The following is a 10,947-nucleotide window of genomic DNA, read 5'->3' on the forward strand; positions in this document are numbered from 1 at the left end:
AGAGAAGGTTTACCAGTCATAGACCCCGACCGACCGGACAGAACTTTCTGGTACGTTACATTTTTTAAAAAAATTCTTTTAAAATTATTTTATAACAGTAATAAATAATTTATACTTTAAATTTTTTTTTTTTTAGGTTTGGGGTTGGCGGATGTGTTGCTCAGAACGTAACCGAGACGATCAAAGGTTACTTCTCCGAGCCACATCCGAACTAGAAAAAGACGCCGATCTACGTCAGAAAGACGTAGTTCAAAATTTACGCTGTAAGTTACTATTCATTAATTATATATACTTTAATTTTTTCATGATTTATATATTATTAAAACTAATTCTTAATTTAATTTTTTTCTGTTACAGCAAAAATACCATTGGTACATGGGGGTCAATGAGAAGGTGAAGAAAGCGTTTAACGCGAAGGCGAAAGCTCGCTTGTTGGACACAGTCTCCAACTGGAAGGGTGACTGGATCGTGAAGGGGTATGAGAGCATCTGCGTCAATGAACCCCCTCTTGGGGTTCATAAGGATTTTTTATATTTTTTTAGTGGGACCATGAATAGTGATGAACTTCTATCTATTGTGTTCCTGCATTAGTGAATCTGAAGAAAGGGTTCATAGGAATAAAATAATTTTTTTTTTAAGTTTTCAATATATTGACAATACATGAATAAAATATAATAATTTTTAAAATAATTTAAAAGTTTTTATTCAATACATTAAGAATATTCATGAACATACAAAGATTATTCATCTACATTACCAAACTTTTTTCATACATTTTCAGCTAAATCAGCTTTCAAACGATCATGTTTCTCTGAATCTCGAACTTCATTGCGAATGCCTAACATATTACCGATATTAAAACTTGTTCTCCTTTTCACCTTGGAACTTCTGCTTGACTTCCTGACTCGAACTCAGATGTATCAGTTAGTGTGTATCCGCCTCGTTCGTTCTCTACTATCATATTGTGCAATATGACACAAGTTCTCATAATCCTTCCTATTTTTTCCTTGTCCTATAGTAGAGTCGGATTTTTAACTATTGCAAACTTTGATTGCAATACTCCAAAAGCCCGTTCGACATCTTTTCTGGTGGATTCTTGACGTTCAGCAAATAGCTCTGCTTTAGGACCTTCAGGAAGTGGGATGGATTGGATAAATGTTGACCAATTTGGATAAATTCCGTCAGTAAGGTAGTAAGCCATACGATAAGTGTGGTTGTTGCCCTTGAACTTAACTTTAGGTGCTCGACCTTTGTCATCAAAAACTGGTGACCGATCAAGAACATTGATATTATTGAGGGTACCTGGTAATCCAAAAAATGTGTGTCATATCTAAAGATCCTGTGATGCCACAGCTTCTAAGACAATTGTCGGCTTCCCTGAACCACGTGTGTACTGGCCTTTCCAAGCCGTTGGGCAGTTTTTCCACTCCCAATGCATACAGTCGATCGAGCCTATCATACTTGGAAACCCGCGTGCCTCTCCAAGATCGAGTAATCGTTGAAGATCCTCCGGTGTAGGGCTTCTTAGATACTCATCTCCAAACAATTGTATTATTCCATTAGTGAAATTTTCCAAACATAAACGTGATGTACTCTCACCAAGTCGGAGATATTCGTCATACGTATCTCCCGATTGACCATATGCCAGTATACGCATAGCTGCTGTACATTTTTGAAGTGCAGATAGCCCGTACCTTCCGTGAGCATTTCTTCTTTGCTGAAAGTATGGAACTTCATTACTTAGGCGATCGACAATGCGAAGGAACAATGGCTTGTTCATTCGAAAACGCCGCCTAAACATGTCTGCTGAATATGTAGGATGATCACTAAAATAGTCGTCCCAAAGCTGATTATGTCCTTGCTCTCGATCTCTTTCGATATAAGCTCGTCTTGTCCGGTTGTTGGCTTGAACATTAATAATTGAGTCGATGAAATTATCAACATGTTGATCCACAATTTCTTCAAAAGCTTCATTTAGAATTTCATCTATTTCATCACTTGACGAGGAAGACATTGTTTTCTGTTTTCTGTAAATTTAGTCAAGTGTTTTGGAAAGATAGAGAAAGAGTTTTGATGTTTTGATGTGAGCTGATGTTGTTTTGGTTTCCAAAGATAGAGAAAGATAGAGAAAATAGAAAGAGAGTTATTTTTTTTTCCTTCTTCTGTGAAGTTTTTCAGATAATGAAAGACAAAGTATATATAGAGCATCCATTGAACTACACCCGTAGGTGTTTACAAATCCGTGAAACAAGTTGACAGTACATACACCTGTGGGTGTCTACATTACATCCGTGAAACAAGTGAAAAAGAAGTGTAGTCAGAAGGAAAATGCTACACTTTCCCGTGAAACAAACTGAGCAACTAGACATAAAACAGACAGAACATAATGCAACCCGTGACCTGCCACTTGTGACTTGCAACCCGTGACCTGCAAAACAAAAACCGTGCTTCCTCCGTTTGGCTGCTTTGCTAGCCTTAACACCAGGAGGCCGAGCCTCTTCATCGTCGACCACCACCTCCGCTTGTTCCTTCCTCTTGTCCGCACATTCCTTCCCTTTGTCCTTTGCACCATCTTTGGACAGGTAGTGTGATCTCCATTTTTGATCGAACCTGAGTTCCCTCCAACAATGTTCAAGAGTGAACTTGTACTCATGGTCATTAGTGAAGATGTCATGCGCAACCTTCATTACATCATTATCGTTTTGGCCACTAGCTTGCTTCTTCAAAGCGGCCTCAAAGGATCCCACAAACTTCCCCACCGAGTCGTTCACTCTTCCCCACCTCTGCTTACACTGACTATACTCTCTAGGAGGAAAGCCATTGAGCTGAGGGCTTGCGTTAACGTAGTCCTCTATTCTCTTCCAAAACGCCCCTGCCTTCTGCTCATTACCGACTATCGGATCCTTGCTGGTGTTCAACCAAGCACTGATCAGCACCAAGTCTTCTTTTGGTGTCCACTTGCGCCTTTCCAGTGGCTTAGGACCTACAGAGCCCTGACTACTAAAGCTAGGGAACTCAGAAGACTCTACGTCTATTGTTTGAGTGTTCCGTGAAGCTGAGAGGTTAACAAACCCGGGAGAGTGGACAAACCCGGGAGAGTTAACGAAGAGAGGATCCATTTTCTTTTTCAGATTAGTTTTACTTGGTTCTTTTTTAGTTCGTCTGTGTTTTCTATAGAGGAGGTCCTGTGGTTTTAAACTACTTTTAGCAGAGAACAATTAAACTAAATCTAACTACCAAACATTCATTATAGTTAATGAAAGAATTAATGAATCTACTACATCACAGCTACTACATCACAGCAAAGACATCAATGCAACGAAGTCACAGCAACCAACCACCAAAGCTATGCATTCATTACACATCAAATCATTGTACTTCTAGTCCTCGATAAACTTCTAGTTCAGTTTAAGTTCAAACCGGATCATATATAAAAGAAAAATTAATTTCTAGTTCAGTTAAAGCTTAAGTTCTAGTTCGGTTTAACTTCTAGTTCAGTTTTTAAATTTAAAATTAAATTCTAGTGCAGTTTTTTCAACTAAAAGAAACCAACCAACACACATAAAACAATCACTCAAACAGTTTTCATGAGATTGAGGCGCACCTTCTGTTTTCAGTCAAAGCAGAGCTTCTCTAGGACATGAACCGTGACAGTGAGGTCTTGAACATGTTCCTGGAAAAAAGGAAAATACTCACTAATGTCAGAATTATCATCAACGTAAAAGGACACAACTAATGTACTATCTTAAAATAGGAAAATACTCACCTCCAGTGTATCAATCTGTTTATTGAGTTTCGCCACCAAAAGAATCACCTCCTCAGACTCCTTCACCCGCTTTGTCAGCCTCTCGATCTCCTCCTGGACACCAAACACCCAAGGATGACGACAATGCAACACATCATCCTTGGTTACAACATAAAAAATACATATCATAATTATCCATATAAGCAAATAACTTATAGAAACTGAAAGGGGATACACAAATCAGAATCGTTTACCTCGTAGTTCTTGCTGATCCTCGAACCACACAGACACCTTGTCGGAATCCCGTATTGTGTATCAGCCGCGCATTATAGCATGATGTAGTGCTCCTTTTGCCTCTTCATCTCTCTTCTCTCTTCTGCGGGATCCATCTGTACCAGAAATCACACGATTTAGAACCATAAAACGAGCCCCTCAAATCGATTAAGAACCCGAAGTCAAAACCGCATGACGAATTAGAACCATAAATCGAAAACCCCCTTTTCGATTTAAAACCCTAACTCAAAACAATCAAAATCGATTTCGCTTTCGAGCACAAAATCGATTGTATGAAACCGTTAATCTACTCGATTCTCACCTGAGCTCATGGAGAAGATAGTCCGCCGTCGATTAGATGGAGAAAAGCTCTGGCATCGTCGTCGTACGAAAAATTGCCTCGGAGGCGGAGAAACCCTAGAACGAAGAGAAAGAAGAGAAAATGAGAAACAGATCGCGAAACCCTTGTTTCGCTTCCGTCAACAAAAAAAAACGCCTCCAATGAGCTCTTGCCACGTCGCGTGAACCCGTCTCATACGGTATCATTCGGACGAACCGGTTCACCAAATATCGGGCTTTTTTTAATTTTAAAAATACATTCGGCCCTAAGATCCCGAGCCCATGAACCCCTCATGATCCGCCAATGCAGATGCTCTGAGCATGGCAAACCACCTGAGCTCACCAAGGAGGTGTGGGATGGCCTCACCCGTTATTGGCGGGATCCTGACTCCATTAGAGTCGCTGAATCTTGCTCTGCCTCCCGTCAGACGGTAGATGGGCATGGCCACGGGCTGATGCTTCACTCTACGGGTCAAAAACCCCACGCCGGTGTCCGTTTGAATATGGTAATTAAATATTTAATTTAATTATATATATATATATATATATATATATTCTAATTTTCTTAAATATTTTTTAGGCCAAAGAGACGGGAGAACTCCCGTCTCTTTTGCAACTTTATGAGAGGACCCACAAGAAAAAGGCTGACCAATTTCTTGATGCTAGGTCCGAGCAAATCTTCAACGACTTGGTTGTCGGGTTGAAGACCGCCAGACCCAGCTGACCCAGCACTCCACCGACAGATTACCTGCCACCTTATCCACACTTGAAGTGGATAGGATTTACGAGGCGGTAAATTTTTTTAAATTTTAATTTTTTTTATTATTCATTTAATTTAACTTTAACTTTTTACTAACAATATTTATTTTTTGTTTTTAAGGTTGTCCCTAAGAAAAAGGGACGTACGTTGGGGATTGGTTCCGTCAACGATGTTCCGAGAGCGACATCGTCTTATGGTCAGAGACTGGATGATGAAGTCACTCAGCTGCATAACGAGTTGGACTCGACGTGATCTGCGTTCACAGCTTGTATGGGTGGAGTCGAGGGCTTCTTGAACGTTGTAGCGGCCACAAATCCGGAATGAGAGTCCTTGTTGAGGAACATGCAACGACAAAATCTCATTCTAGGCGAGTTATCCGACATGACGAGGCGGATCTAGAGAGGAGGAGTGAGAAATTATATCGGGCGATGAACGACCCTTAGTTCTTTTTTTTTCTTTTCGTTGGTTGTAATATAAATTCAAAGCTTATTTATGTATTAAATATTTTCGTATTTACTTTTATTTTTAAATTATATTTTTATTAATAAATTAAATAATTTTATTATATTTTTTAATTCTGGAAAATAAAAAATCGAAGTAAATTCGTAGCTAAATTACGACTACATTACGTGGAAAGTTTACGAGGAAGTAACGAGGAAAACGTTTACGTCAACGCTACGAGGAAAGCTTAACGAGTATTTTACGAGGAATTACTTTCGAGGTATTTACGAGGAAATGTAGCGTCCTCCTTGCGTGGAAAGGTTACATGGTTTTTACGAAGAATATTTTTCTTCGTCTTTACGACAAAATGTGTTTCTCGCTAGTTTACGGGCGAATTGGCGAGGAAATATGCGTTACGACGAACGAATAACGACGAAACTTGTTTCCTCGCTAATTCCTCATAAAGTCTATTTTACGACGAACTTACTACGAATTTCGCCGTCGTTTGTGTTGTGTTTTCTTGTGGTGGATGTGTTACCATTAAATTCTTAGATCATAATAGAAATTAATAGAATTTATAACTTTTTAACATATTAATATAAATATTAATGAATGATTTGATAGAGACTAGGAAAATGGTAACTTTATGGATAAGAACAAGAAGAGAAAAAAGATGATGTAATTTGAAATGGAAGTTCTTATGATTTTTTCAAAGAAAAGGAAATCTTAAAAACATAGATGACTTAATAATTCTATCTAAAATTCCACACGGATTACATCACTCTCGAACAAATCATATCAAGTAAACTAAATTTGTCCTTGTTGAGTAAACGACGGTCAAAGGAATATGCAGACTTAGAGGGAAAAAGAACAAAATCGGCTATAAAAAGAGAAGTCTTAGATCAAAGAGATGACATGGACAAACATGCAGAAGTCGGCACATAAAGTAGGGTTTACATAGTTTATTAGTCCTCAACGAGTTCTAAGCTTTTAAAGATTTCATCATTTTTTTCCTTGTAATCGTCCTTTGTTAAAATTATAAACGTCTTTTAACTAACTCACCATAAATTGGTGTCTACTTCCGCCGAATTCGGAATGAAATATATAGATTCTGTATGGAAATTGTAAATAAATTATGGTAGAAAATGTACAGATCGAAGATCATTTCAATTCTAAGAATGCAATTGCTAATTGCATCGATTATTAAGTAAAAGTATATAGATTCTAATTGAAATAAGTACTTTCTTATATTGTTGAGTTTTCATAAAACAATAAACATTTGTTCTTGTTATAAGTAGAACCGTTTTAGTAAAATCTTATATACGATTCTATCTTTGGTTCTTAAAGTTATTTACAAGGAAATGTCGCTGCTTTATTTTATAAAATCTTTTAATTAATTTTGACCAGCATATTCAACCAATGAAAATGCAGGACTTTTTTTATCAACATCACTAATGACGTCAAATCAAACGAAACCCAATATTAAAATCTAGAAATCAAAGGAATCACAAAGGATTTTATGTACAAACAATGACGAAAATAGAGGGTCAAAGAGAATCTTTAAAGGACCCGTCGAAAAAAGTTAGTCAACTCTACCCGGGATTTGAAATCGACTCCCACGCTTCATCATTCGCGGTCATCTTCCCGCTAAAATCTCAGTTTGTCCATCTCTGATTTGATTAGCTCTATTCTGAATCATTATAATCATGATACATTAGAAACGGTAATTTCGAAGGAACAATTGAAGATGGTATTGATAAAAGATAACACGGCACATGTTAGCTATAATTAGGGTGTCGACAGGAGCCAAGCAAGAAATTTTTTCTGGTGGATGCACTACTAATATTAAAATTAAAATATTAAATAATTTTAAAAAATATTATTTAAAATTAAAATAAAATATAATATGAAAATAAATGTAATAAAATATTGATATTAATACATTATAAATTAATCATTGCTTGAAGTAAGGTATCACTTCTTAGTTTGTGATATTTTCAAGCAATTGTTTGGGAAATCAAAATGAGATACACTTAAAATGATCTCACATTCGTTTGGATAGGGTGGTTTCCACTAATTTCATTGCATAAAAACATTTTTTCATGACTTGCACCGGTAACAAGTAAATTTAAAACCAATTTCAAGAGCTTACAAATTAAAAGATATGTAATTAAATAACTATATTACTTTTTCATCGTCGATAAAAAACAAAATTTATCTAAAATCAAATTAATCATTGTTTAAAACTTTAGGACTTTTGTGTAAAATTCAAATACTATTCGAATAATTACGGATCCTTGTGGAAACAAATCAAAATATTTTCTAAAAGAAATTTTGGAAATAAAAATATATTTTTAAAATTTTTTGCATGTCACGTTAATAGTTACTAGTTACTACTAGTTAGAGATTTATGATTTTAGCAAAAGAAATTGAAAACTATAATTGGACTTTAAAAGTTTCTTTTATTTTTTGTGGGCTAGGCTATTCTTTTTTTGGAATTTAGTTTGTTTTGTTTTTCATTTGCCCTTAATCTAAATTCTAATGGGTGCACAATTATAAATTCTAATATGTGCACATATAAAATTACTTAGCATTTACACTATTTTTTTAAAAAAAATATGGGTGCCTGTGCACCCCTTCCCTATCATGTGGCTTTCGCCCCTGGGTGTCGATTTGAAGCATAAGAAAGGTACGCGAGAGGGTTTGGTGATTGGTGAAGGGTTAAGGCTCGAAACCTGAACTAATGTATTCGATAAGAGAAATACTGGAAAATCAAGTTTCGAAAAGAGCGTGAGAGAGATTGGGTGGACCAGTGGGAGAATATGTTACATGAAAGTGTCAACAGTTTTTTGAGCCTTTGCGGATGGAACTTGGCGAAAGAAAGTATGCAATGGGGTTCCGCTGCTCGCTTGGCCAGTGATGGCCGAGCAGCCACTCAATGTGAAGTTGGAGGTTATGTCAATCTTATTTACAAAAGTTTCCAGTTTAGTTGTTGGGTGGAGAGTCCGCAATGGCAGAGATCAAAACTTTTTGCCGCAATGCTCATAACCTAAACCCTCAGAAAGAGCCGGTTCAAGCTCACATGGAAAAATTCGTACAAGATCATCACTATCAGGGGCGGATCTAGAAATTTAGTTAGACTGTGGCACACAAATATTTAACTATAATTGATGAAATAATTAATATAATATATTTATTATATATGTGAAATCTAATATTAAAAATAACAATAAACTGAAATATTTTATGACATTAAAACCATAAAACTCTATAAGAAATTAAGAATCTCTAAATGATTTTGATCCAAAAGAATTGAAGTAAATTCTCTAAATTAGCTTTTCGATGTTGATACACACTGTTTTTAAATTATATTTCCACTGTTACTTTAAAACGTTATATTTGCAAGAGATAAATAATGAAAAAAAATATTAAAGATGGTGTATAAACTCATTTATGATGAAGAAATAATTTTTATAAATAAGATTTTTTTGCTTTGATTATCACGAAAAGTGTAAAATAAAGAAGTCTTTTTCCACAGAAACTTTTTTAGAAAGGAATCACTATAATTCATTGAGAAAGATTAGGTTTTCTAAATATTAGACATGATTATTTGAGCTGTATAATTAAAAATTGTATCTAAAATTGGTTTTTATTTTTATTGGGCTGCGACACACATATTTTATTTTTTAATTGGGCTGTAATACATTTCAATTCTATTGTAACTGGGTGGGGCACGTCTTCTTTATCGTTGGTTTAAACTAAAGAAAATCAAAATTTTATTTAGCTAATAAAGAAACATACAAAATGAGTATGTGGCACGTGCCACAGGTTCTTCAACGGTGGGTACGCCCCTGATCACTATATGCACAAGCTAGGTGGCTTGAAGTTATTGTCTCAGCGATAGTAACTACACTCTGACCATCACAGTGGTCCTGAACAAAGAAGTGTACGAGCAATCCAGCCTTGAAAATTAAACGAGGTTTTTTACTACCTCTACTATCTCAACGTTTGGTTTGACTTCAATTTTTTTTCAAGCCTCTCTGCATTGAACCTCCTCTTCTACTTGTGTAGCAAAGACGCGACAGTCAAAGTTGGTAGTGGAGGAGCTAAAGGTCGATGTAAAGATTGAAGCAGGAGATGGAAGTGTGAAAGGACTCGTGACAGAGAACTTAGATCATAGGTTTACTCTATTTTTTCTTCTAAAATAGAGTAACTCTATAATAGAGTTGGATGTTGCTCCAATGATACTCTATTTTAGAGTCAAAAATAGAGTGATGAACAAAAAATAAAAAAAATTACTCTATATATAGAGTAAAAAATAGATTTACACTATTATAGAATAGAAAATAGAAAATTATTGAAGCATTTTTACTCTAAATTCTATTTTAGAGGGGAAAATAGAATAGGGTTGGAGATGCTTTTAGTCGAAATATATGCATATCAAAATATTTTTTTAATAGATCTAATACTGATTATGGCACTAAATATCGTTGTCCTCAATTATTTTTATATTTTTACCATTTAGGTCAGAGTTAATGGAAGGATATATGGGGAAGACTGCGAGAAAATGTGAAAGAGTATGCATAAATTGGCAAGAAAGCTTTGGTTCGAGAGACTGGTTCGTTTTGGAAGAATTTTAATTTACTTCTTGAATATATATGTGAGAGTAGAGAGACAAATGATGTTAACAAATTGTCAAGCTATACTCTAGAGAGAAATTTATCGCTAAACAGCTTGGTTTGTAATATGGTGCTCCGAAGACTCGAAACTTATTTAATTAAGACTTATTCTTGGGTTCACCCCCTAAAGTTTTACCAACCAATAGGATTGTGTTATTTCATATTCAATATCTTTTAAAAAATGAAACAAAATATTGTCAAATTATATTGTCTTTTTAAAATTAAAAAGTAAAAAAAAAATAGTAATAATTACAAAAAAATATTTTTAACGTCGTCAGCAAAACATTAAACCCTAAATCCTAATCCCTAAACTCTAAATCCTAAACCCTAAACCCTTGGGTAAACCTTAAACTCTAGGATAAATCTTAAACTCTAAGATAAATCTTAAACTCTAAATCAAAATCACTAAGCACTAAAACACTCAAGGGTTTAGGGTTTAGGATTTAGGGTTTAGAGTTTTAGGGTTTAGTGTTTTTATTTAAAGTTTAGGATATATCCAAGGGTTTAGGGTTTACCTAAGGGTTTAGAGTTTACCCATGGGTTTAGGATTTGCCCAAGGGTTTAGGTTTACCCAAGGGTTTAGGGTTTAGGGTTTAGGGTTTAGTGATTAGGATTTAGGGTTTAAGGATTAGGATTTAGGGTTTAGTGTTTTGGTGACGACGTTAAAAATATTTTTTTAATTTTTTTTTCTGTAGCTGCTATTTTTTTTT

The 10,947-nt window shown here is 35.4% G+C and overlaps 1 protein-coding gene across 1 annotated transcript; it reads right to left on the minus strand.

Moving 5' to 3' along the window:
* Positions 1-1,330: 1,330 nt before the first annotated feature.
* On the minus strand, positions 1,331-3,119 carry LOC106320701. The gene is made up of 3 exons (XM_013759068.1): positions 2,401-3,119; positions 1,600-2,027; positions 1,331-1,536 (listed from the first exon to the last, which is right to left on the minus strand). The coding sequence occupies exons 1-3, from the start codon at positions 3,117-3,119 to the stop codon at positions 1,331-1,333; spliced, it is 1,353 nt and encodes a 450-aa protein (XP_013614522.1).
* Between the last annotated feature and the right edge of the window lie 7,828 nt (positions 3,120-10,947).

The sequence above is a fragment of the Brassica oleracea genome, unplaced genomic scaffold (assembly GCF_000695525.1).
Source record: "Brassica oleracea var. oleracea cultivar TO1000 unplaced genomic scaffold, BOL UnpScaffold01027, whole genome shotgun sequence".
In the NCBI taxonomy this organism is placed as follows: Eukaryota; Viridiplantae; Streptophyta; class Magnoliopsida; order Brassicales; family Brassicaceae; genus Brassica; species Brassica oleracea.

What these genes read in the sequence shown, in the direction of transcription:
- LOC106320701 (XM_013759068.1), bottom strand. Translation starts at nt 3,119, where the DNA reads ATGGATCCTCTCTTCGTTAACTCTCCCGGGTTTGTCCACTCTCCCGGG. An exon ending in TTGCAAGTCACAAGTGGCAG is followed by an intron (nt 2,028 to 2,400) that starts GTCACGGGTTGC and finishes CTAAATTTACAG; the next exon opens with AAAACAGAAAACAATGTCTT. An exon ending in TGACGAATATCTCCGACTTG is followed by an intron (nt 1,537 to 1,599) that starts GTGAGAGTACAT and finishes AATTGTTTGGAG; the next exon opens with ATGAGTATCTAAGAAGCCCT.